Source organism: Pyrus communis, chromosome 1 (assembly GCF_963583255.1).
Source record: "Pyrus communis chromosome 1, drPyrComm1.1, whole genome shotgun sequence".
Lineage (NCBI taxonomy): Eukaryota > Viridiplantae > Streptophyta > Magnoliopsida > Rosales > Rosaceae > Pyrus > Pyrus communis.
The window spans coordinates 17,252,957-17,268,582 of NC_084803.1; the positions used below are offsets into that span (position 1 = coordinate 17,252,957).

General features: G+C 36.8%; 2 protein-coding genes and 1 pseudogene across 4 annotated transcripts; all 3 read right to left on the bottom strand.

The window, feature by feature from the left end:
* LOC137714443 (uncharacterized) lies at positions 1–1,519 on the bottom strand (annotated as a pseudogene).
* A 2,108-nt stretch (positions 1,520–3,627) lies between these two features.
* LOC137742653 (uncharacterized) lies at positions 3,628–6,718 on the bottom strand. Of its 3 annotated transcripts, XM_068482594.1 has the most exons (4): positions 6,578–6,648; positions 6,333–6,394; positions 5,357–5,883; positions 3,628–4,995 (listed from the first exon to the last, which is right to left on the bottom strand). In XM_068482594.1, the coding sequence occupies exons 3-4, from the start codon at positions 5,858–5,860 to the stop codon at positions 3,892–3,894; spliced, it is 1,608 nt and encodes a 535-aa protein (XP_068338695.1). In that variant the 5' UTR covers positions 5,861–5,883; positions 6,333–6,394; positions 6,578–6,648; the 3' UTR covers positions 3,628–3,891. The 3 variants fall into 3 exon arrangements, with proteins under 3 accessions (XP_068338695.1, XP_068338679.1, XP_068338687.1); XM_068482578.1 differs by lacking the exon at positions 6,333–6,394 and having other exon boundaries at positions 6,578–6,718; XM_068482586.1 differs by lacking the exon at positions 6,333–6,394 and having other exon boundaries at positions 6,566–6,676.
* A 757-nt stretch (positions 6,719–7,475) lies between these two features.
* On the bottom strand, positions 7,476–10,619 carry LOC137728662 (F-box protein At5g07610-like). The gene is made up of 2 exons (XM_068467391.1): positions 10,520–10,619; positions 7,476–8,715 (listed from the first exon to the last, which is right to left on the bottom strand). Exon 2 carries the CDS (start codon positions 8,670–8,672, stop codon positions 7,587–7,589), a length of 1,086 nt encoding a protein of 361 aa, XP_068323492.1. The 5' UTR covers positions 8,673–8,715; positions 10,520–10,619; the 3' UTR covers positions 7,476–7,586.
* Between the last annotated feature and the right edge of the window lie 5,007 nt (positions 10,620–15,626).

A 15,626-nucleotide genomic window follows, 5' to 3' on the forward strand; every position in this document is an offset into this window, starting at 1 on the left:
TTAGCTAGCTAGCTTGGCACCAAGATCCACAGAAAGTATGCTGCTCATGTATGAAGGACGAATGTGCACAAGGTTGTTTAGGTAAGGAAGATACCTTACATATCCATCATCATCAATCCAGTCACTACTTCTTAGAATTTCAGCCTTCCTTGTCTTCAGAATATAAGTATACAGTCTCCTCCAAAATCGAATATCACCACGTCATTGTTCACGCAAGACAATGCCATCAACTCTTTGTTAAAATTGTTGAAGGACTTAAGACCAAGAGCAATCAGATGCTTCAGACTCATATCCTGGTCACCATAGATGTCCAGGGTGTATGCATACTCTTTTTCTCAAGTCAGAATGTGACACAGCCCACCATTCATCTCTGTCAATACAAAGTGACATAATACCATACTGCTCGTCATTCAAATCAAAAGCTAAAGCCGCTCTAGCAGAAGTTTCCCAAAAGGCTACACCTTTCAGAAAAAGCCCGTCGCCATTCAACTTCAAAGCATCCAGCTCATAGCATTCTGCATCAACAAGTCTCCATGAGGATAAGTAGATCTCAAAACAGATAAACGGATGGTCAATTAAAGAAAAGGCGTAAACGAGTTAGAATTGTTATGCAAAATTAAGCACAGAAGGCTTAAAGGCTAGAGCTAGGGGAGGTTCAGGGCCGTGAAAGAAGTTCGACTTGGGAAACGCCCTCCATTCCCTGGTAGCGGGGTTGCAAATGTAGTAGGTGTTCTCTCCATCACAACTTTGGCAGCAAGGCAGACCATTGCAAATGGTTCTAACAGTGACTTGTTCGGGCAAGAAGCTGAGGAAATGACTGGGAACGCCATAATCACGGTTAAGAGATACAAAGAAAGGCTTGCCAGGGACTTGACAAAAGAGACCATAGATGTCGCGGAAATGGTAAGCTTGCTTGTGCACCAGTGCATTAAGAAAGGACTGGTAATCAGGTCATCCCACTATTTTCCAACAGCTCTGAACCGGGAGAGTGCTTTTGCAAGGAGGAATGGAAGGGCATGCTCCGTAACATCTTTGATCTCCACAGTATGCTTGAGCCTTTTGTGTCCAGGATATTCCCAAGCTTCATGTACTGGAGCAATCCTTTTGTTGCGATATCTAGATATAACGCATTAGAAAGATGCCTAAATAGATAAAAGTTGAACAATGGCAAAGCCTGTTCATCATTAAACCAACAAAGTAAGGGAAATGAAATCCGGTAACCTTCTATTGCAAGAACAAAGTTTTACAATTGTATTCACATGAAAATGAAGCAAATGTATAGGCTCCAAATTAATGTAATCTATTAAACATGAATGTTCCAAAAATAAAAACAATTAATCAACCAGCAACAAACTGCATCGTAGCCGTAGCCAACCTCAACTTTCACCACATGGTCATGAGATGGATCATGCATAAACTCTTCTTGTCCACATTCATAAAAAAGTTCAACTTCTCCAGAACAATCAAAATTGCATTTATTAATGATGACAAACCCCTCATTGTCCTCAGAAGTCACCATTTTTGCAAAAACAAAATGTTAGTCAAAACAATCACGTTTCAAAGAATTCAACTAGGGTTTCTAGAGAAACCCAAAACTCCTCTCTGAAGAAACCCAAAACCCATTAAAGGAAATATGTGGGTTTCTAGGTAAAAATTGATCATTTTTTCAAAAATTAAATTTAAACCCAAAACACAATCAGACCCATTTTTCTTGCATTTTCCTTACTTTCTCAGTAACTAAGGGGATGTATTCAATTGAGATTTTGAAGGATTTTAATTCTTTCAATGAATATAATGGTATTCAATCAAGATTTTAAGCAATTATTTGTATGCAATCAAGATTTTAAGATAGTTTATTAAAATCCTTATAAATCCGGATGTATTTAATTAGGATTTTAAAGAAGTTTATAATATTTCAGGTATCTTTAATTAGAATTTGATTTTAAAGAATTTAAAAAAGTTGAGGAATTAGAGAGATTTTGTATTGCATTTTAACTATCCACAAATCTCACATCTTCTCATGAGATTTCGAGGAAATTAATCAAAATTTTATATAAAATATCCATAAATCAATTAAACTCTATAAAAATCTATAAATTTATAAATTCGTTAAAATCTCTTAAGTTTCTGGTTGAAGACACCCCTCAAAGCAATTGAACACAGAGTAAAGAAGAAAAAAACAAATAAACCCTCATAAAACAGAGAAAGCCCGATGGTGTTTGAACACGTGTTGGCCTCAGATTGGCTAACTAAAATTGTACTTCATTAGCACTGCGTCATCCGAATCTATCTGATAGTTATCATGTCTCTTTTTGTTTCAGTTTTTCCTAGAGATTAAAAGAAAAAGGAAAATTCATTGTTGGATTCCATTGTTCAGTTTTTGTCTTGTTGTGCTTTTGTTCTTCCCACTCCAAAATCTACAAAATTGAAATGCACAAACATGCTTTGTGCTCCACTAACAAATGATTTCAACATTAGTCTCACACATACTTATTTTTACCTCTTATACATATCCTTTAATTTTCAATCGTCGATCGATCGAATTGAAGATAATTAATGAATAAAAATTTACAAAGTTGTGTGGAAGTTAAATAAAAATGTGCGAACAACACTTCATATATCATTTTGTTTTGTGTACCGCCGAAACAAAAATACAATAAAATATAATGTTTAGATTGCTAACGGTTAAAAAGAAGTGTGAAAATCCTTTTTTCGTCATTCAATATTTTTACCAACATCGGAATATATTTTAATTTTGAACCCTTTTTAATGATTGATTAAATGATTAGCTCATACTGCAAGGCTCAATTTTTTCCATTAAACTAGGAATTTCGTAAGGTGAGCTATACTTTTTTTTTTTTTTAAGCCTTTTTGGAGGTGGAGTCAGCGGCAGATCCAAGATTCGAATTTTGAGAGGATCATAGTGTTAAAGTCCAAGTTTTATAGATAGAAACAGAGCATGTAGTGTGCAAAAAAAATAAATTAATTTACTCATTGGGGCATTTCGTCGAACACTTGGTGGATTTGTTGTCATCAGCCAAACTAAGTTGCACACAAGTAAAAAAGATATTGAAAAATCCGAAGCAATCTGATGAGTCCTATTGAGAGAATTTGTCAAGTGTTGTCGACGCAACATGCGAGAGGCATATTGTCACACTTGTATCAAACATTCTGAAGACTTTCACATGTATATTTTTCGAACTCCTAGTTGTACCTTGATCCTAATGTGCATCCGCCACCGGGAGGAGTTGATTAATTATTTCTGAATTTTGGGTGTGTTAATATCCACTGAACAGGGTGAGCCGCTCTTTGCACTATGTTTACGTAATTCCAATTATTTGTGTTAGGCTGGAGCCCACACGCTAATCTAAGGCTGGAAAAGGACTTCCTGGAATGAATTTATGTCACGTGGCATATCTTGTACAACAATGTCAGAAAATGTCCCAAATTCAAATAGTCTGTCCTTCGGTGACAAAAAGCCACATAAGAATAGAAACAGAATTTCCGGTTAGTTACTTACGAATTTGTAGGGAGTTTCCATCGCTGCTTTTATTTCTTAAGAAATTTCACATAAAGCACTTGGAATATAAGCCATTTTATGCACACAGAAAGAAAAAGAATCATTGTTTGAGAAGCAAAAACTGAACTGCCAAATTACCAGGGCTTATTATCAAGCACCATATTATTTATAAACACTATCATTTGAGGTAGCAAAAGCGCCATCTGACAAAAGCACTTAGTATCAAGGCACCAGGTCTACAAGAAGCCAACGAGAAATAGGTACTTTTAGAGTACTAACTCAAAGGCAAATTACATAGCCATGGACAAGAGAAACTTCAAACCAATTTGTTCAAAACATAAACCACCTAATAAAATGGAAGGCAGAGAGAACTAGATCTGCACAAGGCTGTTCACATATGGAAGATACCTTTCATTACCAGCACCAAGGCCGTAGTCAAGTATTTTCAAAACTTTTTCCTCCCCGGCTTTCACACCATACACGATCACCCTCTGTCCGACAAGAATTAGCATCACATCATCATTCACACAAGCCAATAACCTAACTGTGTCCACAAAAGAGGTGAAAATCTGGCCGACGAGATAAATTTTCTGCTTCAGGCTCATGTCCATATTACCGTAAATCTCCAAGGAGAACTGACCGAATTCAACACGAGGCAAAATGTAACACAGCTCTCCATTCATCTGTGAAATAACACCGCGTGGTCCTGTGCTGAAGGGGAGTGGCAGAATACCATATTGCTGCTCCTTCACATCGAAAGCCAAAATGACCCCAGTTAAAGTTTCCCAAAAGAGTACACCCTTTAGATAGAGGGTATAACCTTCCAACTCCGTAGTCTCCAGTTCATAGCATACCGTCTCAGCGAGTTCCCAACCACTTGACCTTGAAGAGTACATATCAAAATGGACACCTGGATGACCAGGTACAGAGAAGGCACATACAAGTTGAAAACACACTTCAAAGTCAAGCACAGAAGGCTCAAAGGCTAGTGCCGCGTAAGACTCAGGCCCATGATATAAACCTGACTTGGGAAGCTTTCTAAATCTCATGTTCACAGGGTTGCAAATGTAGTAGGTATCTTCTCTGTCTTCGCTCTGGCAGCAAACCAGACCATTGCAAGTGGCCTTTACAGTAACTGGTTCGGGCAAGAAGCTGAGGTAAGATCTGGGAATGCCGTAAGCATCATTATCAAGTGAGAGGAAGTAAGGGTTTCCACCGGGGGCTTGACAAAAAAGCCCGGAGATTTCCCTGAAGTAGTAAGTTTGCTTGTGACTGAAGAAAGGACTAAAAATCCACTTATCCCAGAGTCTGCTAACAGTTCTCAACCTGCACAACATTTTCGCAGGGAGGAAAGGAAGAACATTCTCCATTGCAACATCACTGATGTCCATTTTCTTATTATAAAGCCTTTCGTCACGGGGAAGTTCAGAACAATCATGTGCACGACGGATTCTTTTGCATGGATATGTGTAAAACTGCATATAAAGATAATCATTAGGATGCATGTCAGAGAAAAAAAAATTAAAGATAATATTTAATCACATGAACAATGCCAACGCCTCCAATTCATCGTCAAAACAACGTAAAAAGGGGGAAATAAAATTGTCGTGTACAGGGATCTTATAACAGCTTGCTTAATTTAGTTACACACGCAGTAGCCAATAATGCGTTTGGAATCCAAGCTTTCAGACAGCAAAAATTAAATATGTAGATATTGTAATATCATATACAAAATCAATTAATCAAAACAGCATGAGAGTAATATAAAATAAATGAAAACACATCCCATAAATAATACAGCAACACCAAACCTTTGAGCTGTCAACAATCGCATACCTCACAAGAACAATTCCTCGTCTTCAACTGTTTCCCAGGGAGTACAATATCCATGTAATGTTGATTATCCATAATCTTCAACTGTTTTCCGAATCCATCAGATAGTTCTTCTACAGAATCAGTACTCATATCCTCATTCTTCAACTGCTGTTCGCTTTCGTCAAATAGAAAGACTTCAGAATCGGTACTCAGATAACTAGCATTATCCGCTTCCTTCAAATGTTGTTCACTTTCATCAGATAGAACTTCTTCAGAATAAGTGCTCTCACCAGAGTCAGAGTCAGAACACACATACGCGTCCTTTTCCACATTCTTCGACTGTTGTGTGCTTCCAACAAATAGATCTTCTCCGGAATCTGTAGCTACATTGTTTTGAGGACTCACAATGACATAATTTTCAGAATCAGTACCCACGACACTTTCAGAATCACTGCACACAGAATTGGCATTGCTCACAATGACAAAAGAATCAGAGTCATTGCCAACATCTTTATCGCTATCCATGATAGGATCCTCAAAGCTCACAGCTGCACAGTGAAAAATCATTCAATGCAGATAACTGAATTTCCCAAACATCAAGACATAAAAAATCACAACTTTCAAACGAGAGGAAAACAATACAGCAGCTAGATTAAACCCTGGTATTCAATTATGGTTGCTTGGCACAAAAGAAAGCAAACCAAATATACACTATCAGATCACAACAAAACCCCCCAAGTCTTCGTTTGATTGCTTCAATTAGGTGTTCTGATATCTTGATTAACTAAATTTAAACATGGGTTTTGAAATATGGAGAAAAGTAACAAAACCCAACAAAGAATAAATCTTTTTTTTTTCAAAAATCAAATCCAAAATCCATAATACAATGGCTTCAAATCCCAGTTTTCCTTCAATTTCTCTGGGTTTCTCAGTAACCAAACAAATCAAAAAGGGTAAATAACAACAATAAAATTGAACAAACAAACAGAGAGCTTACTATTTAAACAAGAAACCCAGAATAAACATATACGAATGAACCCATCAACGATCAATCAAAACCTATTAAACAGAGGCAGATCAACGATCAGAAATGATAGGAAAAACCCCAGAAAGACCCCACTCATGCACGTCCTGAAAGATTCAATATTCTCCAGAAAACCCATATAAAATCTATAAAAAACAGAGAAGTTTCTCATTCTAAAAGTTGAAGAAGTAAACAATGAAATATACCGATAAGCTTACCGTGACTGCCGTCGTAGGCCTGCGAAGCATACCGGCGATCGAAACGCTGCGTCGAAGTAGAGAGAGACTCAGAGCTTGATAAAAACTGAAAAGTCTATACAGAGTGGGAGACTCTTGAGAGCAGTTAAAAGCATAGCACAGCGTACGAGGTCGTGGGACAAAGATTCTCTTTATTTTCTTGGTCGTAATTAAATTACGTTAATATTTTTTTAATACTTTTATAAAAATTTAAAAAAGGGAAAAATGAAAGAAGAGGATAGCTGAAGAGACTTAAGGCTGGTTTGGTATTATTGTACTTTGAAAAAAAAAACTATTTCTGCTATACTGTGAAAATAAGTAGCTATGAAATAAAGTAGTAGAGTGTTTGGTAAACTTTTTTGTAAAAGTGCTTTTGAAATTGGTAAACTTTTATGTAAAACAGATATAAAAAAAGTCAATTTTTTAAAGCTGGGTTTTGCAGCTTCTTGTTTTTGGCTTTTTTTCACAGTTTTTTTCACCCAAAACTGTGAAAAAAAGATGAAGCTGAATATTTACCAAACACAAAAACAGCTCCTAACTTTTTTTTTATACCAGTTTTTTTCAGAATCACTTCAGTACCAAATTAGACCTTAATAGAGGGAGAATTCTACTTCGAGGTGGTGTAATATTCCCTCTGATGCCAATTATTTGCACCGACTCTTCCTGTGCCACATGTACGACTAAGATTGGCCTTCAGCCAGAGGAAATGTTGGTGAGGTCAATTAGTGTTTGATTCACAAAAGTTTTACTATATAACATGTACCGAATAAATAGAACGTTAATGTGTAGTACATTTTGAAGATTACATTCCAAATTCTCGAAAATATCATTTTTTTAAAAAATGGTATTTTAGCAAATGTTTTGGCTCAAAAAAAAAAAAAAAACAGCTAATTAGAAATAAGCAGTTTACGAATTATTGACCAAAAGAAAAGCATATTTACTATTTAGTTCAAAACAAAACCACCCAACTTCTTCATGCCTTGCACACCAGCTAGAGCTCCACAAGACTGTTCACGTGAGAAACAAGCCTCCCACTCGAATTAAGTTCATCACAAACACATTGAATTTCTTTAGTCTTGATGTCGTAAACATGCATTTTTCCGCCACCCCGAAACATGATCACATTTCCACTGCCAAACACTACACTACGAGACTTTAGACCATAACCGGTTCCAGATGACATCGGAGCGGACAGTTTGATCTGATGTTTCGTTACCCATGACTTGACATTGCTGCCCATCGCCATTGTGTTTGTGTAGGCGTTACACAACGTTCGTACAACTAGTGTGGGAGGTTGAGAATACGTAGAACAAAGCTTTCCATCCATCATACCAAGGGTCCCATATCCTCTGTTAAGTTGTTGAGCACGCTCCATCTTCAGGTCAAAAACAAGAATCCGACCACTCAATGCCGGCCAATAAACTATGTCGTTCACATGAACACCGGATCTTGGCAAGAGAGTGCTCTTGCCAAAGAAAATCTCACCGGAAACCCTCCAAGACTCCTCCCTAGAGGAATAAATCTCGAATTCATATCCATTGTCGAAATCAACTGATGGAAAAGCACACACGAGCTTGTACTCGGCCACAAAATTGAGCAGAGAAGGTTCAAAGATGAGAACAATAGCAGGGTCATGTCCGTGATCCGCGTTTGGCTTGGGAAGTTTTGTCCACTTCCTTGTAACAGGATTGCAAATGTAGTAAGCCTTATAGCCATCACGTCCCTGGCAGCAAAGTAATCCATTCGAAGAAGCTCGTATGTCAACTGGCTCGGGCAAGAACTTTAGAGATGGGTCTGGAACACCATATGCATTCGGATTGATAGAGATGAATGAAGGAGGGCCTGCATTGGATTGATAAAAGAATCCCGATATTCCACGAAAACTATTTGACTGCTTGTGGGCAAAGAAAGGAGTTTTGATATCGAGCTTCCAGTCCCTACAAACTCCAGTGAACCTGAGAAGTGATTTAGCAGGTAGGAACTCGAGGGCATGGTTCCTAATGATGTCCTTGAGGTCCATGTATAGAATACTATTTTTGTTTGCAAGTAACTTATTTGTTCTCCTTTCTTGATCCATCGCACTCTCAACTAAATCTTCTTCTCCTTCAATTGCAATCAATCTTCAAAAGTAAGAAAACCGTTAAGATTAGAGGTTTGTTGTGCCTTGGCCCGTTCGTTAGTGCGGAACCGAGATTCAGATTACAACCTCACCAAAATCACACACAGTTGAATAGTTTAAAATACAAGAAATAAAGACACCGAGAAATTTACGAGGTTCGGCAAAAACCTGCCTACGTCCTCGGAGAGATATTGCTCTTCACTATGAGAAAAACAGTACAAGTTACACATGAGTTAAATCGACATAACCCAATCCCATAACCCTTGTACACCCACTCATAGAATTTTCCCAAAAGCCTCACTCTACCCCAAGAGTTCTTTCACAAGAGATCTTTCACTCTAGCTCTCTTGATTTCTCTCACCCATGCCCATGGTAGAGCCAAATGCTCACACCATCTCTTTTGGATGCTTTCCTTCTCTCCCATCCGTATCCTTGTTTTGCTAAATGCTCTCTTTTTATGCTTTTCTTAATCCAAGCCTTCTCCCACAAAACATGGCTTTGAAAAAGCCACAAAACATGGCTTTGAAAAAACCACAAAACATGGCTTTGAAAAAGCCACAAAACATGGAGCAATTTAAGCCACAAAACAAGGCACAAAACAAGGAAACATTTGGCCATTATCCAACAAGGTTAACCACAGTAAACTGACATTAAAAAAACACAAGCAAAGCCGTTTGAGACAAAGACGGGCTGAATGCTACATCGTTAATTTCTCTTGTCACGCATTTATACGATCTTTCTCTTTTGCCTAATACTTCTTAAACATCATAATTAAGTCAAAGGTAAATCCATATTTGGAAGAAACCAAACACAAATTCGATTTTCATAGATAAAACCCTAGCTTCACGGTACTCATAAGTTCATACAAAATTTCCGAATACTAAAGCGGACGAAATTGATCCGTTCCCTCTGAATACCAAAAACAATCCTCAATCACTATTCTATTCTGCACATTCTTTTAATCAAAATAAAAAACACAATCAACTTGCCCTAATGATATAGAGCCCTAACCCAAGTGTTTTAATTTCCTAACTATTTACTTTTATTGACTGAAAGTACTTGAATCTTGACTAGTAAGGATGAGATATCTTTACAACATCACGTTACCCTCCATTTTGCTTAAGTAAAGGGACCCGAGGCAAGTACGGTAAGCGGTTTGATCTAGGGAATATTGACACATTGTGTGGCTTCACTCAAATTTCCACACCTTACGCAATAACATGCTGAATAATATTGTAACACATGTTATCTTGTTTTAAATTCATTGGTTACTTGAATATATACCAAAATAAATTGATTATTTGAACCAGACATAGAACAAATATCAAAAGAACTAATACAAAATACTGATAAAAAAAGGAATACGAACTAAATTTAATTAACCTCTGGTAGTTTGTATCGTTGAACACCACCAACAGAATAAGCTTCACCAACAGAATCAAATATTTTTTTACGTAATTTAGGATTGCACACCTTTTCGTTTACTCTAGAACTTAAATAACAAGAATAATTGAGAACACATGGAATCTGAAAATAAATCTTTTATTCTTTTAGCCTAAATCTTTCTAGCCAACCAAACAGGCGATAACAGAAAGTCAGAAACGAAAACATCCAGAGTTACGGTACACCATGAAGAGACATGCAGTGAAAATCAAACCAAAAACCCTAAATAATTTCCGTTACAAACACGAAGCATACAAAATCCATGCAGACGTTTGCAGAGAGTTAATCATGATTAACAACGTTGATTAACCGATTACATAGAAGATTAAAGGAATTCAAAGTGCGTGAGAAAGGGATCGTACCAATCGGATTGCTTGGTTCATCAAATCGTCGAACTGAGCTACTGAAGAGAGGGGGTGTCGTGTTTTTGGACTCTGCTGGGGGTTTCCGAGTTTGTGTCCAGGTAGGACTCAGCAGTCACCGTACGCATTTTCTACTTCGGAAAATATGAGTATATTGCGTTTCCGAAAATTAGAGGCCATGAAAATTGGAGGCCCAAAAGGATTTTTTCTTTTTAAGTTCAAGAAAAAAATTCAATTATCTCCATTAAATCGAAAAAGTTAAAAGTTAAAGTGGGAATATGACGCTAAATTAATTATCTCCAATGAATCTAAAAAGTTAAAAATGAGATACGACTTTAAATTTGACTTATTCGGTCTCTAATGTACTGGAAAAGTTGAGGTTATATATAACTTTGTTGCTATATAAAATTACAAAGAGTTCTGCTAGATCATTGTCCTATTTTTTTACCCATATTATAATCTCACACACTACAAAAATTTAAACAATTAAAATACTATTTCCTAATCCACTATTATTCCTAAAATGACCTTTAATATATGTTTAAGTTTTTTTTTTCAATTTTTCATAAGAATAAATATTAGAGTGAGAAGCCCATTTGAGCCTCCACTTAGCTCCATGGCCTTTCCGCTTTTTGTTCTGATTAGAATTTCATAATCTAGTCCTTCCTTCTCTGTAGACCCCAACTCAACCACCTTCCCCCATTTTCAAATCCCACGATCAAGCCTCATGCTGCATTCCAAAAATTTCATCCTCATACCCCATTCCCAAAATTGTGATAACCCAATCCCACTACTCAAACTCTAATTCCTTCTTCTGGTCTCCCATTTCGTTTTTCAAATTTTAAATAATTATTTTATTAGTAAAATGTTTTAAACAACGATTATATATGGCCAAACTAGACAAAATAGAAAATGAAGAAAATACTTATTCGAAGGAATTGAGAGTTGTAGAGAGATGGTGAACAGAAAATCCTTTCAATCTTTTTTTTTAGGGAACTTTAATGAAAAGCTCCCAGTACAGTTCACTTTAACGAAAAACCACAATTTTACACTAAAAAGTCAATCCTGGTACTATTCACTTTATCTTGTATTATGTCCTTATCGTTAAAATTTGAAGTTTTCAAGTCATTTTCATTAGTTTTCCTTTTTTTTTTTTGGATCCTTAGATGTCATTTTATAAGAGGGTAAATTTGGCTTTAAACTTTTTTTTTGGATTCTTTGTTTTACCGGATTATCTCAGATTGTACTAGGTTCAGGGACTAACCTAGATTGGCTTAGATTAGACTAAGCTGGATTAACTTAATGATGCATTTGGAACTGTGTCAAGAAGCTGGACTAACAATAAATTATTATTATAATTTAATTTCTTTCCTATTAAAAATATCAAAATTAATATAACCCTCTTATTCTTCATGATTGCTAGTGCTTCTCTGCAACTTGTAGAATAGCCGAATTTCCAATAATAAAAGCTTACCCCCCATTCAAAGCTACAAAGATTTCCCAATAACAAAGAGAAAATTTTGATTATTACAAATAAAAATACCCAAGAAAAACCCTAAAAAGACTCAAATTGCTAGTGCTCCTCTCGCGCTCAGGTTACGATACCTGAAGATAGAGATTGACGACTCTATAAAGGCCGTCGTAGAAGAGCCAAGCTTGATTAGGCAGAGAAATCAAGAGATTGTAGAACCCATCTGGTTTGAGATTCGCAGCATCAGAGGTGACCTCAGATAGAAGCTTATCGATTAATTTTCCCATGAGCTTTGATCAAGTAGAGAGGGATGGAGAGACAAAGAGAGATGAGGAAAGGCGAAGGAGGGAACGTAAAGAGAGACAGAGAGAGATGAGGAAATGTGGAGGTAGCATAGTGAGGAAAGATCCTTAGCAATCCCATGGTTCAACATGAGACTAGTTTGGACAATCTAACGAGGCCAGGAGTCCACATGAGTCTAGACTATGCTCATTTAAGTTAGTCCTTAAGCATACTAAATATGGAATAATAATCTTAGCTAGTCAAATCCCACTTAAGAATGTGAAACAAACATGCCCTTAAATTTGACTTAGGGGGGTGTAGTCAATTTGGATTTTATAGGATTTTAAAAGACTTTTTAAAGTGACAAGTTTCAAAGGATTGTAGAATCCTTACAACTTTCAAATGGATTTTTAAGGATTCTTATGGATTTTGATTAAAGATTTGAAAGGATTCTTATGGACTTTGATTAAGGATTTGAATGGATTTTGAGAGACTCTCTTGCCATTTTAAAATTTATTTTTATATAAAACATAAGATTAAACCTAAAAGTAAATGAAGAAATGTGCCCGGTTCTCCCAAGTAACCCCTATCCTCCATGTCCATGGTCCTCCACGGCAGAAACCTTCCACCATAATCATTCATTCATGAAAGCGCTTTCGGCTTTTGGCTTTTTCTAAAAAGCGATTCCTTTTATTCGAGAGAGAGAGAGAGAGAGAGAGGAATGGATGATGCAAAGGTAGGAAAAACGAAGGAGTCCATCAACAAATGCCGGAGAGAAGAATGGATGCTGCAAAGGTAGGAAAAATGAAAGAGTCCATCAGCAAATGCAACTCAAACCCTTCAATTATCCACACCCCCTCTCTCGCCTTCTTCAAGTCCTATCTTCAAAGGGATGATCAACTTTGCTATCTTTGTATACGATCGTATACAATGCTATATTGATTGTATATTGAAAGGATGGGGTGGGTGGTTGAGACCCAGAAGGAAGGAAGGAAAGATGGGTTTCTCGGAGAAAATAGAGTGAGAAAGAAAGCTCGAGTTGTAGTGTGGGAGAGAGAAAAAGAAAGTGAGGGGTTGAAAAGAAATCCTAGGGTTGGAGGTAGGATTTTGTTATTCTTACCATTCATTATCAAATCCTATAAAATCTCTTATTGAATGAAATCCTTCAAAATCTATGAATTTTTGAATACCTATAAATTTGCTTGGACTCTACAAAAATCTTTTAAAATCCTAGTTGACTACATAAGGATTCTAGAGTCTTTCAAAATCCTTTAATCGACTACCCCTGTATTTGAATAGACTCTTTTAAAATCTTGTAAAATCCTAATTGACTACACCAAGATTCTGAAGTCTTTTAAAACCCTTTAAAATCCTTATTTGATTACATCCCCCTTAATCCTTCTCTTATGCATAAGAGTTAAAAATTAAAAGTCTTATTTTACTCCATATGCATAGGAGATGATATAATCTGCACAACCACATTTTTGGTAGGAAAAAAAAAAGTCCCTTGTGTTGTAGGCATAATTTACTGAACAAGTATGGAGGCCAGAGAGAGATAGGAGGTGCGGCATAGAGAGAGAAGAGAGAGATGTGTAATTGTGGATGTGTTCTATTCCACCCCATTGTGCCTTTATTTATAGTAGTATGGAAGGTTAATTCCTTACCCTTTTAGGATTACAACGCTTAATAGGTAATCAACTCCTAATAGGAATATAAAAGATATTCTTAGATCTACTAGGATTTTCACAATCACATTCCTAATCTAATAGGACTGCAACACTCCCCATTGAGTGTGTAAATACTTAAGTAAATGGTGCATCAGGTCTTCAGTAATGAAGTAAGTTCAGTTGATGAAGTTGTCAGCACAATGAGCGAGTGCGAGTCTCAGATCAACGGAAGAATGCATAAAAAGGTAAAACTCACAAAATCTTGCTATGGTAAAACCTAAGGTGGGGAAAAACCCATAGTCTATGGAGAAAAGTGGGAAGTTGCATTAAGTCAAAACTATACATCTTTTGGACGCAAGTACAAAAGCTCATAAAGGTATGATCAGCCCAGGATGGGTGCCTCGTTAAAACCTAGTTAGGTAGTAAAAACCCAGTGGGGAAAAATGCTCATAATTGTAGGGAAAAAGAGTACATTAAGATTAAGTGAGTATAATTCTGGATACTCCCCTTGAGTTTGACTAATTTCCAAATGAGAACTACAAGCATTACATATGATAGTTAGGCATACCAATTCCTCGGACAAGCTTCTAGAAGGTTGACTTCGGCAGTGACGTCATGTAGAGGTCGGCAAGGTTGTCTGGGATCATCTTGCATGACTTTAATCTCCTGATGTTTTGCTGATGTAGATGTAGATGCAATATGTCTTGGCGTTGACTTAATTGATGTATCATGTCTTGGTCGGGTGGATACATGCAGCATAGTCTTCATGGATCGTTGTTGGGACTCAACGATTGATGAAAACATCAAGTACTTCGAATATGCTTAACAAGAACTCTTAACCATGTCTCACTTGTGGTGTAGTGAAGTGAGGTGATTCTTGGAACAATTTGAAGATTTCGCAACTAAGGTCATATCATGGACCTCCAAGATATTACGATATCCCTAACGGTAAAGACATAACCATTTGGGGATTTTTCCTTATGTGGGTTTGATAAGTAACTAACGTCAGCATAACAAACAAGGCAAGCATCATTTCGAGGATTAGGGGGTTGGATTTATTGGAGATGCATCGGGATTTGCCCACGTAGTACCTTCAGGGTATGTCTTTAATACCAATTCAGTAGTTACGTGTAGGCGCAATGCTGCATCTTAACAGCGAATGAGATGTCATGTCTAATACAATGAGCTAAGTACAATGAAGCGCAAAGTTGAATTTAGATATGAAATTTCAGATTCCATAACCTCTTCAAGGGTTTCATTTGCATATAACGTATGGACAATCAAATGAATACTCAAAGGTAACACATTCAGGGTATAGTTCGATTGGTAGACTAAGGTACCGTCATAACAACGCTTGAACTTCAGGTCAAGGCATAAACAAGTTTTCGTAAGATCCTTCATCTCAAATTCCATCTTTAGGTGCGAGGCAGTTTTCTTAAGCTCTTCTAAAGTCTTAGTGAGATTCGTGTCAGTGACTTAAACTGTAACTCTAGCAATTCGGAATAAGACTTCATAGTTTAACACGCAAAGGCATAATTCATATATCTGACTGATCAAATAATCACTTAGATGGGTATACCACATCCGTCGGATTGCAAGTGAACGCCTCAAACAAGTTAAGAGGGTGTTTCGTGGTTTAGAACTATTTGAACCAGTCCAAGTAATTCTTCGGGAACTTACATGTAAA